Source organism: Arvicola amphibius, chromosome 11, assembly GCF_903992535.2.
Source record: "Arvicola amphibius chromosome 11, mArvAmp1.2, whole genome shotgun sequence".
NCBI lineage: Eukaryota > Metazoa > Chordata > Mammalia > Rodentia > Cricetidae > Arvicola > Arvicola amphibius.
This window is the reverse complement of record NC_052057.2, coordinates 103,994,849-104,016,528: the sequence shown is the minus strand read 5'-3', so window position 1 is coordinate 104,016,528 and position 21,680 is coordinate 103,994,849. Positions and strand designations below refer to the sequence as shown.

At 45.6% G+C, this 21,680-nt stretch overlaps 1 protein-coding gene across 2 annotated transcripts in view; it reads left to right on the top strand.

Moving 5' to 3' along the window:
- Positions 1-3,951: 3,951 nt before the first annotated feature.
- Abca1 (ATP binding cassette subfamily A member 1) overlaps positions 3,952-21,680 on the top strand; it is a 117,516-nt gene continuing 99,787 nt past the window's right edge. The window contains exons 1-2 of one of the 2 annotated variants that reach the window (XM_038347246.2): positions 3,952-4,143; positions 20,656-20,821. In XM_038347246.2, coding sequence (XP_038203174.1) covers positions 20,756-20,821 — 66 coding nt within the window. In that variant the 5' untranslated portion in view covers positions 3,952-4,143; positions 20,656-20,755. Of the gene's footprint in view, positions 4,144-20,470; positions 20,822-21,680 lie in introns of those variants that run through there. The other variant, XM_038347245.2, reaches the window with a different exon arrangement.

Below are 21,680 nucleotides of genomic sequence, written 5' to 3'. Positions count from 1 at the left end.
CTAAAAGAGGCCATCAACATTACCACTTATAAACTGTTTGTCTGAGTTTTAGGTATTTTTCTGTGTATTTTCTGCAATGCTAAATTTTTTAAATAATAAAAGAAATTCTCGATTCTTTGTGTCACTGACTTGAACAGAACAGCCTGGGCACCATGGAGAAGTTAATGAAAGACAAGGAAGAGACATTAATGTTTTCCTGTCGTGTTAAGGGAAGGGGATTTGGAGGCAGGCAGGTTGGACGTGTGTCCCCCTCCCCCACCCCAAGACAGTTCTGGAATTTGTTTTGAAGACCAGGCTGGCCTCGAACTCACAGAGATCTGCCTGTCTTCCAAGTGCTGAAATTAAAGGTTAAGCTACCACTCCCCAGCAGAGCTGGGGCTTTTAAGAAAAAGCTGCAATAACAACAACAACAACAACAACAAAAAACCCCAAACAAACAAAAACACTATTTAACTGATATTCAGAGAATACATGTTTACAAATTGGATTAACTTGTTGACCCTAACCAAAAACTGCAAATGTATCTTTCTCAAGACCAGAAGTAGTGACAGTTTTGCAGCCTGCTTGGGTGTTAATAGAATTCACATTAATACAGAAGAGATCACATTGGTCCATTTGAGAAGAATCACCTCATTCAGGATCTACGTGGTTTAGGACCTGTTCCACCTATACAGGCAACACCTTGTATTTTGTCGTGTAATCATTGATGGCTTGAGATTTGTTTCTTTGTCTAAACATGGATTGGAATTAAAGCCCGCTCAAATGTGAACTGGAAGTCGTTTTGTCTCTCCTTATTATAGATAGTTTACCAATCTTTTGAGAAAAAAAATTGTGTGTGTCTGTGTGTAGTGTGTATAGTGTGTGTGCATAGGTTTCTGTGTGGTGTGTGTGCATGTGTCTGTGTGTTGTGGGTGTGCACACACACGCATTTGGAAGCTAGAGATCATCATCTGGTGTCTTCCCCAATTTCATTCCCCCTTTTTTATTTGAGGCAGAGTCTCTCACTCATCTGGGGCTCACTGATTCTGCTAGACTGGCTGGCTAGATGACTCCATCCATCTTCCATCTCCACCGCTCCAATGCTGGGATTATTGGTATACGACACCTGCTTTTTGACATGGGTTTTTGACTGAGGCCCTCATGCTTGCATGCTGAGTACCTTACTGACTAGACCATCTTTAGTTCTCTTTTTGAAAATCTGAACTATATTTCATTCTCTAATGATTGGTCAGTAGGCTTTCTTACACTACAAATTTCGCTACAAATTCTTGGAAGATCATTTTATTTATATTTTTCTCTTCACCGAATTTCTGCATTGTTCTATTTTTTTTTTTCATTTGCTGGAAACCAAACAGTAGGTGTACCAGTCAAGAAACAACCCATGCAGTGAAAATCATCTTTATTTTTTTAAAGCCTTTGTTTTAAATAAGGTCTATATAGAGTGGCTGTTAGGTATGTATTAAAGGTATCCTCCAAGCATCGCCCTTCATGGAATCTTGATTTGAAAGCCTTCATAGAATGATAAAATTGAGCCTTTTGTATCTCTATGACCTCTAACAAGGTCTGCACAGCCACAGCTGCCTGAAGGTCACGCCTAAAATTAGAAGATCCCAGGGTCAACTCAGAATAGAACCTCAAGCCACGCATGGCACATTTACGGAGGCTCCTACTTCAGAGCAACAGCAACGGAGAAAGGGCCTCCCCATTTATGCAGAAAGGGCGTGCTAGGACAAGGTTTGAGTTTTTGGTGAAAACGTTGTAGGTTTTAGAAGATGTGGGAGGGAAAACTCTTGGAAGCATGCACAGGAACAAACCAGCCAGAGACAGGAGAGATTCCCGCTTTGACATTTTGTTTAGTAGGAAGGGTGATCTCAAGTAAGTTCTAATTGCTGAACTCCAGCAGTTGTATCCTATGATGCTAACCCACTGGCAGAAGCATGCCACTCGGTGTCAACAGACTAATGTCGTGTGTAATGTGGATGAAACATTTAATTTCTACATGGGCTTAAGGACAGAGCTACAGAACACGTATGTACACACAGTCCCAACATCGCGGTGTGTTGGTTTATTCATTGCAGTGAGTTGAGTGGGTGGGGCAGATTCTGACCCCCACAGAAGTTCTTAGTTAAAGGGATCAAGTTTGGCTTTGAAGCCATTGCTTTCATGTAGTGAGGGTCCAGGGATGCTCTGCGTGGGGCTTCTTTCTTCCTAGTCTGGTCCAGGGATGCTCTGCCTGGGGCTTCTTTCTTCTGAGTCTTTCTTCTTCCTCTAGTATCTTAACTCCCTGATTTGCATGGTGCCTAACTGTCGCCTACTCCCCAGTAGAAAGCCCCAGGAGGCTAGCTTTTACTTTTAAGATCAAGAAAGGGTTTATGTACACAAGTGTTATGTTTGTATGCACATGTGTGTACGTATACACGGCAAGTGACTGTGGTGTCAGATTGTGTCAGAGCTCCTGGAATGTGAGTTACAGAGAGTTGTGAGCCACTATGTGGGTGCTGGGGACTGGCTTTAATAGGAGTACTCTTGGGAGCCACAAGAGTATGAAGAAGAGGTGGGGAAAGAGACCGAGATCTAATCTTCCTAAAACTGTAGGAAGAGTGATAGTTTTTCCCTTAGGCATTCTTCTTTGTTCACAGATGGTCACTGACATATTTTACATTCTTTGCTAGTCCTGGACTTTTGAATGCCTGGTACAGGAAACAGTTCATAGGCTCTCGATGTCACTAAAAAATACCACTGATGCTCAGCCAGAAAGGTTCTGTCTATGGTGCCCTTCTTCCAAGGATTTCAAAGCTTTCAAAAAATTCATTTTCAGAAAACTCCTAGGAAACCAAGAGAACATTCTCTTTTCTTGAAAGATAAGGAAACACAAGGCCTAAGGATGGGGCTTTTGGGCAGAGTGCTGGCCTAGCATGCAAGAAACTGGGTTCATCTCCCTGCACTGTACAAACTGGGTGTGGTACCCGGCTCCTGTAATTTTAGGCCTGGAGAGGTGGAAGCAAGAGGGTCAGGAATTCAAGGTTACTGAGCTTACGACCAGACTACAGAAGACTCTGTCTCAATGAAAATAAAGACAATGAAACAGAGGCAGATAAACTTCATCTAACTTTGGTCCAGTTTGACATCAAAATCCACTCTTGTGACCACAGCTGCCCTTGGTTGTGGCTTGCAAGTACCAATTGTCAATGGAGGAGGAGGAGGTGTGTGTGTGTGTGTGTGTGTGTGTGTGTGTGTGTGTGTGTGTGTGTGTGAGAGACTGGGACTCTCGAAGGCAGCAGGTCTTTTGAAAAAATCAAAGTCAAGGTTTGAGACAGAAACCAAAATCAGGCTGATAATCACGCTGCCCATTCCACCCTCCCCCCCAATCTAGGGCTTTGAAAGGAAAAGACAGAAAATGATAGGCTTCTGGACCGGTCAGCCTTCCTATCCAACCTGGGGGCTGAGGAAACTAACAAAAGGAGGGAGGAGGGGCACAAAAAAAAATCCCTTCCAACTAACCAAGCAACCGAGCAAGCAAACAAGCAAGCAACCAAAACCCTCAAACCTATTGCAGAACGCAAAAGTTTAGAGGAAGCGTTTCCCCCCGACTCCCCACCCCCATTCCCTCCGCTCAGTGAACGCGGAGTCCCTGGTGCACCTCAAGCCCGGAGTTTCCCGGTCTCGAGGCTGGCAGGTCAGTGCAGGGGCTGCGAAAGTGGACCCCGTGCTAACTTCACCGTGCGCCCCGGGTGCTCGCCGCGGCGCACAGTCGCCCGTTTAAGGGGCGGGCCGCGGCTCCACGTGCTTTCTGCTGAGTGACTGAACTACATAAACAGAGGACGGGAAGGGGGCGGGGGAAGAGGGAGAGAACAGCGTTTGACCGGTAGTAACCCCGGCGCTCAGCACTGCCGAATCTATAAAAGGAACTAGTCGCGGCAAAAACCAGTAATTCCGAGGGCGAGCGAGCGGGCCGGGACCAGCCGAGCCCACACCTCTCTCCGCAGCGCTGGGCTGGGCAGGGGCGCCGCGGGACCCGCTCAGCCACAGCCTGTTTGGGGCGCTGCTCTGCTCCGTTTTCCCCCCACACTTCTTCTCTCCCCCTTTCTGGAAGGGTTTGTTCATGGTGGGAGAAACAGACGCAAACACCAAAGTGGAAAACAGGTAAGAGGTTCTGCACTGACTTAGGCATTTTGTTTCGGGGTCAAGGAAGCTCTGAGAAGCTCCCTGTTTCTGGGACTTTGGTCCTCAAATCCCCATATCCCCTACCTCTAGGGATGCAAATAGGGCAGGGGAGGCATAAATTGGAGGAGGAGGTCTGGGAAGGGCCGTGACGACCCTGAGACGCAGAGAAGCAGCACTCGGGTGTCCGGTAGCTTGAGACCCGGGAGAGCATCTCTGGCCTGCGAGATGGACCTCGGGAGCAATGGGAGCCAGGGTTCTCGGGCGTCCTAGGGGCGCAGCCGCTGAGATGGGGCGACAAGGATCCTCTGCGAAGCGTCTCCCTTTGTCTGGCTCCTGGTCGGTCGTCGCCCACAAGTGTCACATCAGACTACCCACTCCATTATTAAAGTGGTCAGCGTTGGCCTCTGACTTGGAGATCCGCTCCTCGGGAGTGGGGCGGCATGTCCATGTTTCCAAAGAACTCGAGTAGGAAGTGTCCCTAACGCAATCTTTTTTGTGTCATCGCGTGTTCGAGGCCTCGGGGCTTTGTTTGACCTGGGGGTCCTACCCACAGGCTGAACTGCATTCTGGAAAGCTGCAGCCCCCGGCGCAAAGTGGGAGCCGAGTATTGTTCCCTCTAAAGACAGAAAACTTAAGAGAGCCCGCAGAAACTTCAAACTGGGGTATCCATTTCCCCTTCACCCCTTAACCCATCTTCCTGCTTTTTGCTACTTGTCCCTTGGGGCGACTTAGGGCCCAGCACCGACAGAGAAGCTGGGGCTAGGTAGGTGCAGCCGAATGACCGCGAGTAACCCCGGCGGGCGGTGCAGAACTCGCGACTCGGGTGCTGGGCCGGGCTCCGCCGCCAGGGGGTGGGGGCTGGGCGGCCTGCGGGTGGCCCCTGGAGACTGGCCCGCAGCGCCTCCTGGCCGGGTGGCCTAGGTATGGCGTCGTGCAAGACCAGGTCTGTAGAATCTGTGAATCTGAATGTGGTCAAAACTGGTGGCTCAAACTGGAAGGAAATCTGGGGGGGGGGAGCCTGTCTTGTCTTTTCTTTCCGTTTTCTTTTTTGTCATTGCGACTCCTGACTCCCAGGCCGTTGCTAAAAGAGTCAAGGTTCTTGAGGGTGTTCGCTGGTGTCAGGCTTGTGGGTAGATGTCTGATTTTTTTTTTTTCTGCACTTACCGGAAAGGAGAGACATACTATTAAACATTTTTATTTTTAGGGAAAGAGTATCTGGCACTAACAGTAATTGTTTTCCCTCATTTGCTGCATTGGCACAACAATTTAAAAAGCAAACCGACCCAATACTTGTTCAATGACATCCCTCCAAGGGAGTGGGCAGAATACAAACATAGAAGAGAGCACAGACTGATACTTAAACAAAAGGAAAACTTCTTGGCTTGGGATGTAGGTCAGTGGTAGAGTGTTTTTTTTTTTTTTTTTTTTTTTTAGTTTGTACAAGACCTTGGGTTCTAGCCCCACCACTGTGGAAACAGAACAAAACAAAAACACGGAACTTCCTTGAAGAGAATTGGTACATCACTTTCTTTCTATGTCTCAATCCTCACCTCCCACAAAGCACACCTGACACATGCCGGGACTCAAAACTCACAGCCTTAAGGATTCCCTTAAGTCACAGCTTGGAACCAGGACCCCAGGTATCGATACGCGATAAGACATACATGCCAATTAAACAGTTCTTGGTTTCTCATCTCCCCCTTTCTTTCAGCCTGGTTTTCGTATTCTAACTTCAAACCTAAGGACAGCGTATTTTTGTTTCTATCTTTGCAAAAACTTCTCCCACATTAAAGAAAGTATGACAGCATAGAGAATATTCCTGTGTTGATAGTATAATAATTACAAAATAAGAAAGATAAATTACAGTTTCTCATGTTTGCCTGTTTTTTTTTTTTCCCCCTCAGTGCTGCCATAAGTCATTAAAGTAGGTAGGGTTATTTTTTTTGGGAAACCTACTTAGTGAACAGGGTTGATGATTATCTATGGGAGAACAAGTTGAATCAGAGAGGTCAGGGAAGAACGTTTCCAGCCAACATAATGCTTGTAGTCCCTTTTGGGAGCAAAATTTGCTGCCATAGAATAATGCATGTACCCCTTGTAAAAGTAACTGGTGTTCTGTACTGACACACTGCTGGCAACAAGGAGACTGTGATGTGAATCCCCCTGCAGAGGAGTGTGTGAAATACAGCCCCTCATAAGTGTTCCTGTTAGCACCTAAAGGCAGGCCTACAATGGACCTTGGATGCATCTGGATTTGGAACATGCTGTGTTTTGTGGGAGACAGCATTAGTCTGGAATTGGAGAAAGGTGGTTAGGTCTTGTTTTCCATGTCTGCTCATGGGAGCCCCAGTGCAAACACTATTAATAATGAATGGACCTTCCCACCTCAGCTGTGTGCTGTCTTACCCTGTGTGGAGGAGAGGAGTTGGGAGGTCTTTACCTTTAAAGGTGTCCTTTGTAAGTTTTATTTTTCCACCTCACAAAAGGTGTTGCTTGTGCCTGTACTGTAGTGATCCAAAATGGTTAGAGCTTTGCTTTTTTTTTTTTTTTTGGCCAAATAATTTTAGTTTCTAAAATAGTTAAATGGACATTTCTTGAAACCCTTAAACTAGGAGCTTTGTGGATTTTTAGAAAATACAAAAAAAAAATGTATGTTGCTTTGGCATTTCTAAAACCTTCAAGTATAAATACATCTTTGTATTTGGTCTAGATATTAAATAAATAATGGGATTATAATGTTCCTATGGTCAATTATTCTGGCATCAAGTTTTAAAAGATCATTTCTTAATATGTGTTTGATTTCGTTGCACTGGGAGAGTGCCTGTACTAACAAAAAGAGAGACTGTCTTTACATATGCAAATGAAACATCTTGAATAGCGAAGTTATAGCAGAGTTTGTGTCTTAATAATAGACACATGATGCTCTATGCCAAGTGTTGTTCCAAGTGTTTCTCCAACACCGCGTTAATCTTCGAAACAAGCTTATTATCATATCTACTCTGCAGATTAGGGAGGTAGGAGGCTAGCTGGGCCTTGGCTCTCCACTTTTCCAAGTAGCTGGTTTTAGATTTGAACTCCGTTCCAGAAGTCTTTGACTGTCTGCGGTAAGTAACTGGCACAGTTTCAGATGCGGTGAAATGGAATTTTCTGTATATTCATTTGCTGTCATTCATATCAGAAACTATAACCCATATTGTGTTTCCATTGCTCGGGGGATAGTCAGCCAAATTCTCTTCTGGGAGAGATCTTGGTTGCACGCGATGCAAAAAAACCCAGGTGGTAACATTTTCCTCAGTTCTCATATTTTTTTTAAAGAAAACTTGGTTTTGAATGAACACAATACTCTTGCCTCAGTCAATTATTTCTGAATAGTGTGTGACCTCAAAGTAGATTCCTATAGCTAGTGGGCCTGGCAGTACGTTTTAAAAATATAAGAAGTGAGAAAGTTAAAGTCTCAGAAATCATGGCTTTTCCAGGCAGCTCTTTCATAGCTAGGCCATGCATTCTGCTCTACATGGACTGTAAAAAAATCCGGTGTATGTTTGTGTTTATTGTTGGTGGCTTGTGCTTTAAAACCAAGAGGAAAAGAAAAGTTTGAAGGCCTATTTTATCTATTTTGCTAAATATATACAAAACCCTGTAGGCTCATAAGCTGACTTCAAGACTAACTCATAACCTTTTTCACAATCACCTGGACCCACAATCCCCTCCCATTCTGCACTCCCACAGAGGCTGATTTCCTCGCACGTCGTGTGGGTAGTGTAGTTTTCACAATAATTAGTTAGTCTTCTTGTGGCACACGCCTTTCCCAAGAGAGGTCTTTGACCTCAGGTTTCCCCTTGCACGTCCTGTCTCTTTAATACAGATATTGACAAACACTGACTTCAACCAGTCAGTTAAGACGCTGGGTGCTGCTTGCTTCCCGTGTTCTACCATGACTCAAGCAAATGAAAACATTCTCAGAAAAGTGTTAGACAACAATACAGCCACGAACATTGTTATGACTTGGTTTACGGTACATTGGTCAAGTTTGGTGCTTGTTTATTTAGGCCCAGCCACTCAGTAGAACAGTTTTACTCACCCAGCTTCATTTCCTTTTTTGAGGAAGCTGTGATTTGAGACGATAGTCTATCCGCGATGGTCCCCATTCAGATATTTTGTATCATGCATTAATTTATTTTTATGGATAAGCATAACTCATTAGGTGGTTTAGATGTTTAAATACTTTAAAAAGTAACAGTGGTCTCTTATACATTATTTCTGTTGTTCACCCGATTTTTTGGTGTGACTTAAAAAATGCAGTGTTTAGTGTGTCATTCCCAAGGATTTGAGGACACACAGTAGTCAGAACTGGGATCAGTCAATCAGTCTAGGTGTCTGTTAACGGATGAGTAGACGAAGAAAGGATAACGGTGCTACAACCCTCTTTGAGGACCCACAGAACCACTACGCCAGGCTCTGCATCTTGTAGCTCCCACCACCTTCTAATTCCAACACTCTCTGACTGAACCTTTAACACATGGGCCTTTGAAAGACATTCAAGACCGTCACTATAAGCAGAATTTTTCCTTGAAACTGTTAGGAAAATTCTCTCTCTTCTGTGTTCCTGCTCCTGTAAGCATTTTGTTATTAATTCCCTAAGTGAACACTGCACATCCCTACTCTCAGTGTAGGAGGAAGCAAATGAACCTTTTTTTTTTTTTTAATGTTGGGAGTAGGGGCAGGTGCTGGTGGTTTCTCAAGCTGGTTGGATTGCGCTTTTTTATGGATTCTGGGTACATTAGGCCCTGACAGTGTTGTTATTTTGTTTTTGTTTATTTTTAAATTATTAAAAATTAAATTTATTTGATTTATGTGTGTTTTGCCTATACGTATGTCTGTGCACCAAGTGCACGCTTGCTGAAGTCAGAAGAGGGCATTGGATCTTGTGGAATTGGAATTATGGATGCTTGTGAGCCACCACATGGGTTTTGGAAACTGAACGAGGTCCTCTACAAGAGCAACAAGTGATGCTGACCACTGAGCCTTCTCTCCAGCCTCCTTTTGTTTGTAACATCATCTGTTCCAGGCTCTTCATAATAAAGACCTATGCTTTGTTTTGAGCCCCAGCGTAGTAGGATCCTTCTCTGAGCAGTCATTAATCAGAAATGAAAGTCTTCGTCTTTGGCTTCTTTGATCCGTCTTCTTCCTCCACTTATAGAATTTGGAGAGCTGCAGTGCCCTTTAGGAGAGGAAAGAGAACTTGTGTACATAAAAGGCTAAATGCGTGGCTTAAGTGGACACTGCATTCTTAACTATTGGCCTGGCCTCGTTTGTTTATTGCCTCTCTTGGGCCAGTTTGAGCCATAAGGAGTTTCCTAACTAGAACTCTCCTTGCTCTCTCAAATTCAAAGTGTCCGTTAGCTTTAACTTCAAATGAGAAGGACATTTCTACAGAATTCCTGGACGTTGAGGGTTTTCTAGGTGCTGTCTTCTTTATGCAAATATATAAAATCCTGGCACTGATTTTGGTTGGATAGTGTTAATTGGTATTTGAGGCAGGTGTATTTTTGGAAAATGTTAACTATAGTGTTAATGGTAGTAAGATCTTGAATTAAAAATAAGGCAAGCCTTTGGTCAAGTTGTATGTATTTGGTTGTTAGCCTTAGGGGATTTGCAGATTTCGTGGCAATGCTGCCTTTGCCCAGGTTGCAGGGCTAGCCGCATTTTCACATGGCCAGAGTGTGGCTCTCTCCCTGCCGAGGAGTGGATTTGGTGGCTTTCCTTAGGGGAGTGAGTGGATGTGTCTGCAGAGACCAGCAGGGCACTCTGTCCTCAAACAGCTCCACATGGGGACACGGGCTCTCACCTGATGTAACCACTTAGTACTTCCGTTGCTTAGAGACTGGAGTGTGTGAATTTTTATATGATACTGTAAACTCAGTCAGACTCTCTCTCTCCCTCTCTCTGGAGCCTAGCAGAAGTCCCACCCAGTAGTTTAGTTCCACATTCCCCTGAATAGTTTTCCTCTGAATATTTGATGTGTGGAATTTTAAGAACAGAGTCACTTTTAACGAAAGGAATGCATAGAGTCCTGATAATACTGGACTTAATTGAGATGGATTTCTTTTTGTGTGATCCTCCCAAACCTCAAATAACAGTGTTGGCATTGTCAATACTAAGATATAAATAGATAAAATAAAAACCATAAAAAGCAAACACACCGTTAAAGTTTTGTTTTTCAGAATCAGTTGTAGACTTTACTCCTCTTCCTTATTTTTTATTTTTTATTTTTTATTTTTTTTTTATTTTTCAAGCCTGTCCTGGAACTTGCTCCTGTAGACAGGCTGGACTTGAACTCACAGAGATCTGCCTGCCTCTGCCTCCCGAGTGCTGGGATTGTAGGCGCGCACCACCATCACCCGGCCTTATTCCTCCTTCTAAGCTTCCTTTAGTTAGGGGGCTAGCAAAGTGGCTTAGGTGGCCTTTTGTGGAGAAGGTATCTGTAAGTTCAGAGGGAAGGCGTGTGCCTCTGCGTCTGAGCTGGTTTCCTGATGCAATTCTCACTTATCTGGTTAGCTGGCGCTTGCTGTGAAAATGACATGTTTGGGACATATTGCATCTGTTTACACTGCTTCAGGAGCTGGCTGGGGAAAGGGCAGTCTGGAGAAGGGTCTTGGGTTCCGTCACCTGCTCTCTAAGCTGGCCCTGGATGCCAGATGGGTGGTGGCACTCACTTTAATCCTGGCACTCAGAGGCAGAGACAGGGAAATCTCTGAGTTTGAGGGCAACCTGGTCTACAGAAAGAGTTCCAGGAATCAGGGCCACACACTGAAACCCTGTCTCAAAAAAGCGAAACCTAAATGAGTAGCTAAGTAAGCTAATTGAAGAAGGCAGTAAAGTGTCGAGGTGGAAAAGCTGGGACCAGCTGTTGAAAGGATTCTTAAGGAATCCTTGAACTCATGGCCTTAGAACTCCAGGTGCCTGAGCAGTTCTGACTGTTTTATGCTTTGGGATGAGCCCCTAGGAAAGGCCTCGTTTTTAGCTGGTGTGGTCACACTGGTCCTAGAACCTTACCCTGGCTAGTTGCAGACTGTATTGCTCTTTTGAGAGTAATATAATTCCTAATAAATGAGAGCCATGTTGAAGAAAATCAAGTGACATACTGTCCCATTTGAAGTTAGTTTTGTTGTTCACTTGTTTATTTATTTATTGGTTGTTGTTTTTTTTCGTTGTTGTTGTTTTGTTTTTTTGTTTTACACAGCTGGCAATGTTGCCGTGTCTTAGGGCCATTTAAACAACCTATCATTTAGCAGGGCCTACTTGATAAGTCAATCCTGGAGAAGCATGTGGGGAGATCCAAAAAGAGATAGAGGTTAAGCCCTGATTTGTAATGTAATTGATTTAGAGACTCCAAAGAATGGGGCAGAGGATACTCTATGCAGGATCCAAGCAATGGGATAGAGGATGCTTTAGGCAGGATCCAAGCAATGGGACAGAGGAAGCCCTGGCTAGGACCCAAGCAAGATTTGTTAGATATTTCCATATCTGTAGGATATAGAAATGAGCTGATAATGGGACAGTATGGAGATTGTAGAGATTCCATAAGGTGATTTTGCAAAAACCATGGTATCCTGAAGCGACACCAGGGATACCAAGGTGAGCTTCCTTTGTGCCCATGCTATGAGCACTGGAGAGAGCTCCAGTGTTCTCTGGAAAGGCCCTTGAAGGAAATGGTACCCTCTGTGGCCCAAGAGAGGAGAGCAAGTCCTTTAATGGCATGCCCACTCTCAGCCCCACCCTGGCTGGAAGCTTCCCTCTGTAAAGTGGGTAGCTCGCATCATTTTAATAGTGATGTGTACTGTACTTACTTTGTTCCAGGAACTGGATAAATGTTTTATATACATCGTTAGCACTGTTTTTATGCAGAGGAGGCAGGGCCTTGGAGTCTCCAGGGTCCCAGAGTCAGTGAATGTTCTCAGACTCCAACACCTTTTTTTGTTGCTACACCAGAGCATCTTTCAGAGATGTGAGCCAGAGACGGTGATTGTTGCTGATTGTTACAAAGAACTGCACACATTTTTTTTCTCCAACCTGGAACACATATCCAACCGAGCCCCACCTCCCAAGATGTTCTTGGAAAACAACATCTTAGAACAACAGGGCACATTATCCAGTCAAATTTGTCTGCAAACTTGGGCTTGCAGATAGCTTGTAGATGAGGGTTAAGGAATGCAATACCCTCCTGCCAAATCCCTCTTCCGCTAGCATAGTGATTGCAGCGAAGGTTTTACAGATCTCCTTATGTATGACCAATCAGTCACGCTGATAGGTTGAGCTCTTGACTAAGGGAAGGTTCATCCCCCTGTGTGCTCCATACTCCTGAGCAGGGAAGAAGCAGACATTTGTTTTATTTGCTAAATTCTTCTTTGACGTTTGCTCCATGTCATTTTTTCATGGAGGTCAGCGGCAGGTGAGGGGCAGTCTCTGACATTTTGTTAGAATTTTCCCCTAGTTTTACCATAGAGAAACAAGGATTTGGGTTCTCTACATATCTGCTTCCAGAAAAGCCTGGCTTTTAAATGTTTTTAAAAAGTTGCGAGACTTTTTATTTAGCTGGTAGCAACCCTGGAATGCTGAGGGTGGTGAAGAGGGCCACTGACTGTCTAACTGTTGGTGACATGATGGGAATAGCTTTATACTTTTAGGGTCTCTGGTGGAATAGAATTGTCAGCCACGTGAGGACTTGCTTCTCAAAGGCTTGTTACAGATTGGGGCAGCACCTATGCCTTTTCTTGTTTCAGCTTCTGGTTTTTGTTTTTAATTTCACAGCTCTTGCCTTGAAAATTAAGCTATTAGCCAAGAGTTTTGTCTTGAAAAGTTGGATATGTGTTCCGGGTTGGAGAAAAAAATGTGTGCAGCTCTTTGTAATCTTATTGTTAATGAATAAGGAAGTACGTATGATGCATTTGGTACTTTGAAACCTTCTGCCTCCCCCAGTTAGAGTTGTTGGGATTGATAGCGTCCATGGATTCTGTATTTTTAACTGGATGACTATGAGCAGAACCTCTTTTGAAATAGTGATGCTCTCCTGGAAGGACAGAATGAATTCATTTGGGGGGTTGACTCTTTATCATGAAGACCTACCTCTTGCCCGTTTCGTTTTCAGAAATTTCAGTGTGGAAATATTACCTTTAGGGGGGCAACATCATTTCTGGCATAGCTGAGTGGTCCATCTGTAGGTCTCCTAATTCAGACCTGTTTCGTGGGGCTGTAGGTTTATGTGGCTCAGGAGGGGCGTGGCATTGAGGGGACCACTGAGGAGGATGGCTTCAGGGCTAGTGAGTCAGTGACTGGAGGCCAGGAAAGCTACTTCAAGGCAGTCAGCTTAGCTTGAGGCATGTGTTAAACTGGTGGGTCACCCTGGAGAAATTATAGGTTGTCTGCCCAATCCCTCCCACTCCACAGCAGCCTTGATTTAAGTCTGGTTTTAAATCACGGGTGCAGCAAGCCTGTGCAAGCCAGGTCTCCTGGCCTTTAATAACCTCATTACGCTTCTCCCTGAGCATGGCTACTGACCCAGAGACATAGGCTCTGGGAGGCTGTTCGAGAACAGGCGTTTTCTAAAGCACACTCTGTGGGGGCTCCGGGTTTCATACCCGATATTACAGGACCTTGCACGACTCCCCAGGGATGAGGCCTGAGCCTCAGCTGTGTTCCTTGTTTTTGCCTTAGTATCTCATGAATAGGCAATCAGTTGAGCTCGCCACCTTTTTGCATATCTGCTACATTTGGGCCTCCCTTCTGCTTTGTGGTTTTACTGCCTCACTATTTCATGATACGGAAAAGCACAGATATGATGTTTATAGTTGTTCATTCTACCTCATCTAAGAAAAGGAAATCTACAGACGGTGTATTAAAACATGCCTGCAGCTATGGTCAGGAATTTCACTGTGCATCTCATTTCTGCAAACTATAGCGGTAATCGGTCTTTAAAAAGCCGAACATGCACACACACACACACACACACACACACACACACACACACGTAGAGAAGCACACTTATTTATTTATTGGCAGTTTGGGAGAGTAACTCGTATAACCATTATTTTCTGAAAATGAAAATCGGTTGCTGGGTGTGCATCCTGAGTTTAGGAGCTATTTGGATGCAACGGGTAGAAGAAATGCATGCATTCAGAAGAATAAACAGAGTCATAAGAGAAGCAGCGTAGTGGGAAAAGGCATGTGACTATTCGCAAAAAGGGGATTTAAGAGCCATCTGAGTGCCAGCTCGTAAGTCATTTGCTTCTGGGGGTCCTCAGCATCTCAGCCTGTAAGGTTGCAGGAGAATGTGATGGAGGTGTCTCCTAAATCCCAAGCACACGGTCTGCAAATACAGAGATCAGATGTAGCACAGACTTGGGAGCCCCCACCGCTTTCCTGTCCCAGAGGGCTGACTTCTCAGTCCCATGACATGATCCTTGAGGTTACTGCTTGGGGACTTCTGCTGTTGGGAAACCGGCACTGGCTAAGGCATTGCAGGCATGGGTTGAATGACTCCGTCTCATGGAGCCTAGCGCTGGCATCCTGGTTGTATGCTTGCAGGAAAGGCCCAGCCTTCTGTTCCCATATAGCCATATTTTCTGGTAACAGTGTGACTATACACACACACACTTCCTCTCCTGCCTTTCCATCAAGAGACTGCTTCAGGGAAGAGTGGTCTTGGGAAGGAGGTCTTGCTTTCCTTTTGACCAACTGAGGGGGTAAATTCTTCCTCTTTGCCATTTGTTAGGTTTATTTCTAATGCTTTTTTGGTACCGCTCTTGTCTCATCTTTCTTTGAAGTACACATGTCAAGTTCAAAATGTCAAAATGTCCTGGTCAGAAAGGGTGATAAGCGGAGTTCAAAGTGTTGAGGGTTATCATTTTCCCTTTCCACCAAGTTTCTTGTAAAGTTTGTCCCTTCCTCTCTCCCTCCCTTCCTCCCTCTCTCCCTCCCTTCTTTACTTCCTGTGTGTTTCCTTTTGCTAGTCTGTCTGTCTTTACATTTGTTTTAGGGAAAAGTGAAAAGAATTATAATGCTTGTGATGCTTCAGTGACCTGTGGCGGGCAGCAGAAGGTTGGCAAGTAGAGGCGCTTCATGAGCGGGGACCTCCCTCCTGTGTCACCTTTCCCCACTTTCTCTGATAAAATAGAGGGACCCTGAGAATAGCATCTGTGCCAGTCAGGATCTGCCACAGCACATGACATGTGATAGGTGTCCGCTGAGTATTTGTTGTGGTTAACGGGAGCCTGGCAGAGTTGCGGCTGAGGTTGTCTGGCAGAATTACCAGTGATGATTGCGTATTTACTGACCGTCCTTTCTCTCGGGGTTCTACCCTGACCAGGCTCCGTACTATGCAGTCCTTATATCTAAGGCAGAGTTGGACCCGTGGGGTGTGTTAGTTACTAGAATCGAAAGGTTGTCTGGTGTTGGGTTTACTGATGTATGATTTACATTTTGTATAATGTACTCCTTTAAAGTGTACAGTTGGACTTTCCCCAGTTGTACACGATGGTGCAACTTCAGCCACTTTCCCAATATTGAGTAGTGCGGGCTCCTTTGTGGTTTTATCTCCTCGTCACCTCTAACCTCTGGCAGTCAGAGACCTGGGTTCAGTCTTCTTTCACTATTCCCATAAATGGAAAAACAAATAATTGTTTTATTTCTTTTCTGAAACAAGAGTTTCTCTGTGTAGCCCTGGGCATCCTGGAACTTGGCCTGTAGACCAGACTGGCCTTGAACTCAGAGATCTGCCTGCCTCTGCCCTTGAGTGCTGGGATTAAAGGCGCGTGCCACCACGTCTGGCTCCATAGTGTCTTAGAAGTCAAGTCAGGTGGTATGTAGTTGTCTTCTGTGTCTGCTGCATTATTTCCGTAAGAGTCCAGCTGTTGAGATTTGTCTGTGTTGTTGCATGTGCCGGTGACTTACTCACTATTTTTATTTCTTGTTGATGGACATTTGGTTGTTTTCAGCTGGCTTTTCTGCATGAGGCTCGTGTAAACATTCATATGTGTCTTTGTGTGGACGTGCATGCATGTTTCTTCTGGGTAAATACCTAGGGAGGGATGGTAGGATTGTTCCAGAACTGAATGTTTCATTCATTTCAGAACTTTATAAGAAACTGCCAAAGTTTTCCCAAATGGCGCTTGCATCTTATGTTCCTGAAGTCGGTATAATTGAGTTTGATTACTTCACACGCTTGCTAGTGCTTTTAAGTTTAGTGGTTTCTCACTGTGTTTTTAATTCACATTTTCCTTCAAGTAATGATGTAAGCATCTTTGCGTATTTAGGAAGGTTATGTTTTAGCAGGTTTTTGTATTCTGTGGGCTCTAAAAACTTGGAAATGCCAGAAGCGTTTCAAGTGAAGATTGCTACACAAATTAGCGAAAGGTTAGAGCACTCACTTTGTCCAGATTCATCTTGCACAAATCAGGGTTGGGGTGTGGAAATTACCAGATTGATACGTGGGACTAATGCTGAGTACCGGAGAGACTGCTCCAAAGACTTGAGCACGAAGCTTGGCAGAAAGCCAGTTCCGTGACCCCAATGGCCTTGGGAGGTCTATGTGGTTCTTAGCTAAACCTGACATTTATGTAAACTAGACTTAGATTCATTTATGCCTCCCAGGATGCCTGAGGAGCCACCTTGGTGACTTGGAGTATGCCATGGAATCAGCTAAACGCAGACCTCACTCTCTGGGGACAGTTTGCCTGAATCAGTTAATCAAGCTTGAGTAATCAGTTACCACAGGCCCCAGAATGCCACCACCTTCAGATTCTGAGACCCCGTTCCTCATGGCCGTCTTTTAACAAAATGAATTGAGGCCATGTCCTCTGAGTGCTCCCAAAAATCCAGTACTGCTTTATTTGCACGCTGGAGAGAATAGAGATGAAGGAGCAGAAATACCCCTGTCCTGAGCCAGGAGGGGACAGACCCTGCAAGAGAAAACATTGAAGAAAACCTTCTCATTCAGGTGTGGGTAGAGAGAAACAGAAATAATCAGGAAGGATTCCTGAGTTGCTAGTAGCAACTGTGGAGGAAATAAGCAGGCTCACAGTGCTGGAGAAAGTGTTCAGGGCAGAGGAGCACAATGAGGGCCTCGCCTTCCTAGCCTGTGAGGGGCCTGTTCCAGGGGCCTTGCCAAGAAAGCCAGGGCAGGGGACAGTTGCCGGAGACCCACCAGGGAGGAGGAGTAAACTTCGGTGAAGACTCCATCCAGGGTGGTGGGAAGCAGGTGAAGGGTGAGCAAGTGCCATTTTTAAATTCTTGGTTCACTCAAACACTTTGTGGGTTCTCTGTGTCAGACGGGGGAGATTGGGGCGAGCCTGGAGCTAAGGAGACCAGCTGGAGTTGCTACTGTGGGCATGCAGGATCAGGACGAGAATGGCATATCGCATGGCAAAGATTTTGAGGTGGGAATTTTTTCCAGCCACTGGCTGAAAACCCGTGTAGGAGCAGGAGTGAGTGTGTTCTGCTTTGAAACATTGAGAAATCCAGTGTACATGATTGCCTTTTTTAAAAAAAAAAGAAAAAGAAAGTGTGATTTGTTCGCTTCCTTGGAAAATTGATGTGGAAATGTCCCATTGGCTTTTGGCTTTTGTTACCTGGACAGAAGGGCTCAGACATTGCCTCTCCCCCCACCTTTGGGTCAAGTTGCCCTCAGCCTTGATCTCTGTGTTCTGAGATCAAGGCGTGGGTGAGAATTATGCATCTGGCCGGGAGGTGCTGAGGTGGGCAGGAGGGACCAGGCTGGAATGTCGCCTGTTTGCATATTGCACAGCCAGACGAGGACTTTTCCTCTGGTCTCATGACATCCATGCTGTGTCCCTGGGGAACCTGGAGTCCGAAACTGGCCTCAGAGACTCAGAAAGTCAACTTCTAGGAAAACGGTCTCTAAGAAAGCTGTTTTTCCTGATCTGATCTCATGGGCACTCTGTAGGACAGTGCCTTCTCTTCTCGTTCTCTAAACATCTCTGCTCAGGGGTCAGGAAACAATTCCAGACAGGGTTTTGGCCCATAGATCAATGCTAAGCTATTCAGAGCTTGTCTTTCCTACTCTGCTCACTCCTACCTTTCCAGAAACCAGAAATAACAGGATGTCCTCTTTGGATAAGATGCAGCCATTTCTCTGCTGGAGGGTACCAGGGAAACCAAGAGTGGGGGTGTCTTAGTTTGGGTTTTCATTGCTGTGAAGAGACACCATGACCACGACAATTTTTATAAAGAAAACATTGAATTGAGGGGGCTCGCTTACAGCTTCAGAGGTTCAGTCCATTATCATCATGATGGGAAGCATGGCCGAGCGCAAGCAAACATGGTGCTGGTTACATCTTAGCTTGCAGGCAACAGGAAGTCAGCTGAACACTGGACCATATCCTGAGCATAGGAAACCTCAAAGCCCGCCCCCACAGTGACACACTTCCTCCAACAAAGCCACACCTCCCTAATAGTGCCACTCCCTATGAGATTATAGAGGCCAATTACATTCAAACTTCGACAGGGTGTGAGTTCCACAGATGAGACCTGGAGTCTCTTTGTCCTCTGTCTTACCCCTTGTACTGCATTCTGAACTGATCTCTATCATGCCCTTTAATGCTCAGAATACCACAGAAAGTGGATGCCAGCGTCCCCTTGTTAGAACAAGGAACTTGGTGCTCAGAGAGCATAAGTCTTGTCCCATGGACACAGTGGGCACCTGGGGGCTAGTGCTTACCAGGGTCTTTCTGGAGGTTAGTTTTCCTTTTGTGACAGTGGATTGTGTTCCAGCTTTTACTCCGTTTTACAGTGGGCTCTGAGAAAAGTTCCTGTACCCTGTATGTCAACTGAGTAATTCCTGGAGAGTGGCTTTAAGAGGAGAAAAATCCAGTTAATTCTTAATTCAGTATTTTCAGTGTCAGTTAAAGATAATTTGGTCATTGGCCGGTCAATGCTGTGAGTCCAGTTGGCCTCTTTCAGCAGGGAACTGCAAGCCAACTGGTACTGGCTTGGGCTTCTTCTTGGTACTGGCCTAAGTTGGCTTCTTTTTGCAGTGAGGCACTGTGGGTAGTCTGTGCCCTTTTTGGGTTCACTGAACAGCAATAAAGAAGGCTTTAAGGTTTAACTACTTCAGAGTTTCTGATGTATTGTGTCACTAATAAACGAATTAGAATGAACCATTATAGGGCATCTATTTTTCTGGAACAGCGATTTCTCCAACTATCTTTTTTATTTCCTAGAAATTTTTGATCTGAGTACTTGTGTATTAGGGAACTATAAAATGCTATCAGAAACCTCCTTTGCATCGATTAAGATCATGGGTTTAGATTGAAGTTGCTGGTTGTCTCCAGGAGTGGCTCTTGTATTTTTAGTACTTTATGCCTGATTTCCCACCTTTTTACACTAGAAGGGCATGAGAAGCCACAGTCACTGTCATTTCCTGATAATGGTTTCTGCTTATGGCTTATGACTGCGAACTGTTGACAGGTCCCCTCTTTAATAATCCATGTTCTCCTCTTCCTTCTGGCACTAGCCCATTTCCATCTGCTCCTTACCTTCCTTGCCTTAGCAGAACTCTTTAAATCCCCCCCCCCCACCCGCCACATTAAATAAATGCAGCTGGGTGGTGGGTAGCTAGGACACACAGACTGTCGTATGGCTTGCCTGTCCATGAAAATCCCTAGTATAGTGAAACGGCCCTCCAGGGAGACCTCTGTGACACTTGAGAAGTGGCCATGTGCTCAGGTGTAGGTAGGGCATGGCCACAAGTGTCCCCACCGTGGGAGCCTGCCACTTTCACAGATACCATGCCGAGCTCAGCCCTTGGCAGGCTCTCTTCTCCGTGGGATCCTGGTTTCTTTCTGCAGAGATACAACACCAGACTTACCCTCATCACCCGGCAGCCAGGTGTTGGTGGCATTTCTTTGGTGCTTAGTCACGATCATCTAAGACAATCCTCGGCTTTCCACCTGGGGAAGCTGCCTGGCTAATGATGCCATTTATCACTTGAAGGACCCAGCTTTGTGCCCGGATGAAAACACTGTCTGTAGTGCATGCTAGGAAATAGCATAAGTCACTCCAGGCTCAAGGGAGGATTTGTAAATGCTGCTAACATTGCCTGGTAGGCTACATCCGTTCATAGGGAAGGAGACAGGCCTTTGCAACTCCAGGATGCCCTTTCTGACCTCTCTCGTGACTGGCGATAGTTGCTCTCTCAAATCATTCTTAAACGATCCCATCAGTGACGCTCACGTGATAAAGATCGTTGCCTCTTGCTCCCAGACTCTAGCCAATAAGCCTCCCGGAAGCTCTGTCTGTTAGAGATCCTGGAGGTTAGGTTAGCTGTCTAGCCTAACTCGTGACCCTTGGACGAGGAGCCAGGGCTTAGTTTTAGATGTTAGAGGTGTCTGGTGAGAGGGCTGGAGCCACAGCTCTCCTAGGCATAGGGCTTCAAAGCCGTGACTGACATCTCTCTCCTCCTGCTTTATCTTCCAGTTAATGACCAGCCACGGCGTCACTGCTGCGCGCGCTGGCCGCTTCCTCCAGGGCTCTCGAGCCACATGCACAGGTCGCTCTGGGTGCCAGCAGAGGTAACATGGCTTGCTGGCCTCAGTTGAGGTTGCTGCTATGGAAGAACCTAACGTTCCGAAGACGACAAACAGTAAGCGTGGGTTTCTCTGTGGGCTGCTTCTGTGCTTTCTCCATTGGGGCTGGACTGGGAGTTGGAGGAGGGAGGGTCTTCACACGGTGGTTCTTGAATGAGTCCGGCACATGTAGGCCTGGGACTGTGTGGCTATGATGTGCTCCCATGGCTTAGCATGGTGGAAGAGTGTTCAGTCAGACAGAACCATTAGCTTGGGTTTCTGTTGGTTCCTGGGCATGAGTTCTGACCAGTACCACCTGGTAGATAATGACCCCCAATCACCCAGCTGTTCCTGTTCACTGAAGTTCTGGTAGCTGCCTGGCCTTGTGGGCCCCAGTGTTTCTGTGAAGTGAGGTATTGAAGCCGTCATCGAGATGTGCCTGGTGACCTCAGCATGAGTCTCGACTGCCTCCCTCAGCTGTGAAAGTAGCCCGGAGGATTAGAGTAACGGAGACTTGTCATTTCTGTGGTGGTATCTAAGCCACGCACTTCCCATGTGGGCCGCCATTACCTCACAGGTGAATGTTGTTTTACCATGGAGGAATGTGAGGCTGTCGGGCAAGGCATGCTCCCCAAAGCTCAGGTCAGCCTTCCCTGTGGTGCCTTTATCTCCCGCCATTCTTTCCCAATCATCTTATCCAGCTCTCTGGACTTAGCTACGTGTCTCTAACTCGCTTCTAAACCTGTTTCCTGTCTAGTACTTTTCTTGAATACCAAGCCTGCATCCCCACTTGAGTATCTTAAAGAGGTCCAACCTGCCCGTAACCAATCTTCTGAAATTCAAAGGCCTGTGGTGAAGAGAGTTTATTCAGTGTTTCTCCAAGTAGAATATTCCATGTTACTTGAAGATCTTTCTTTAAGAGAACAAACATACTAA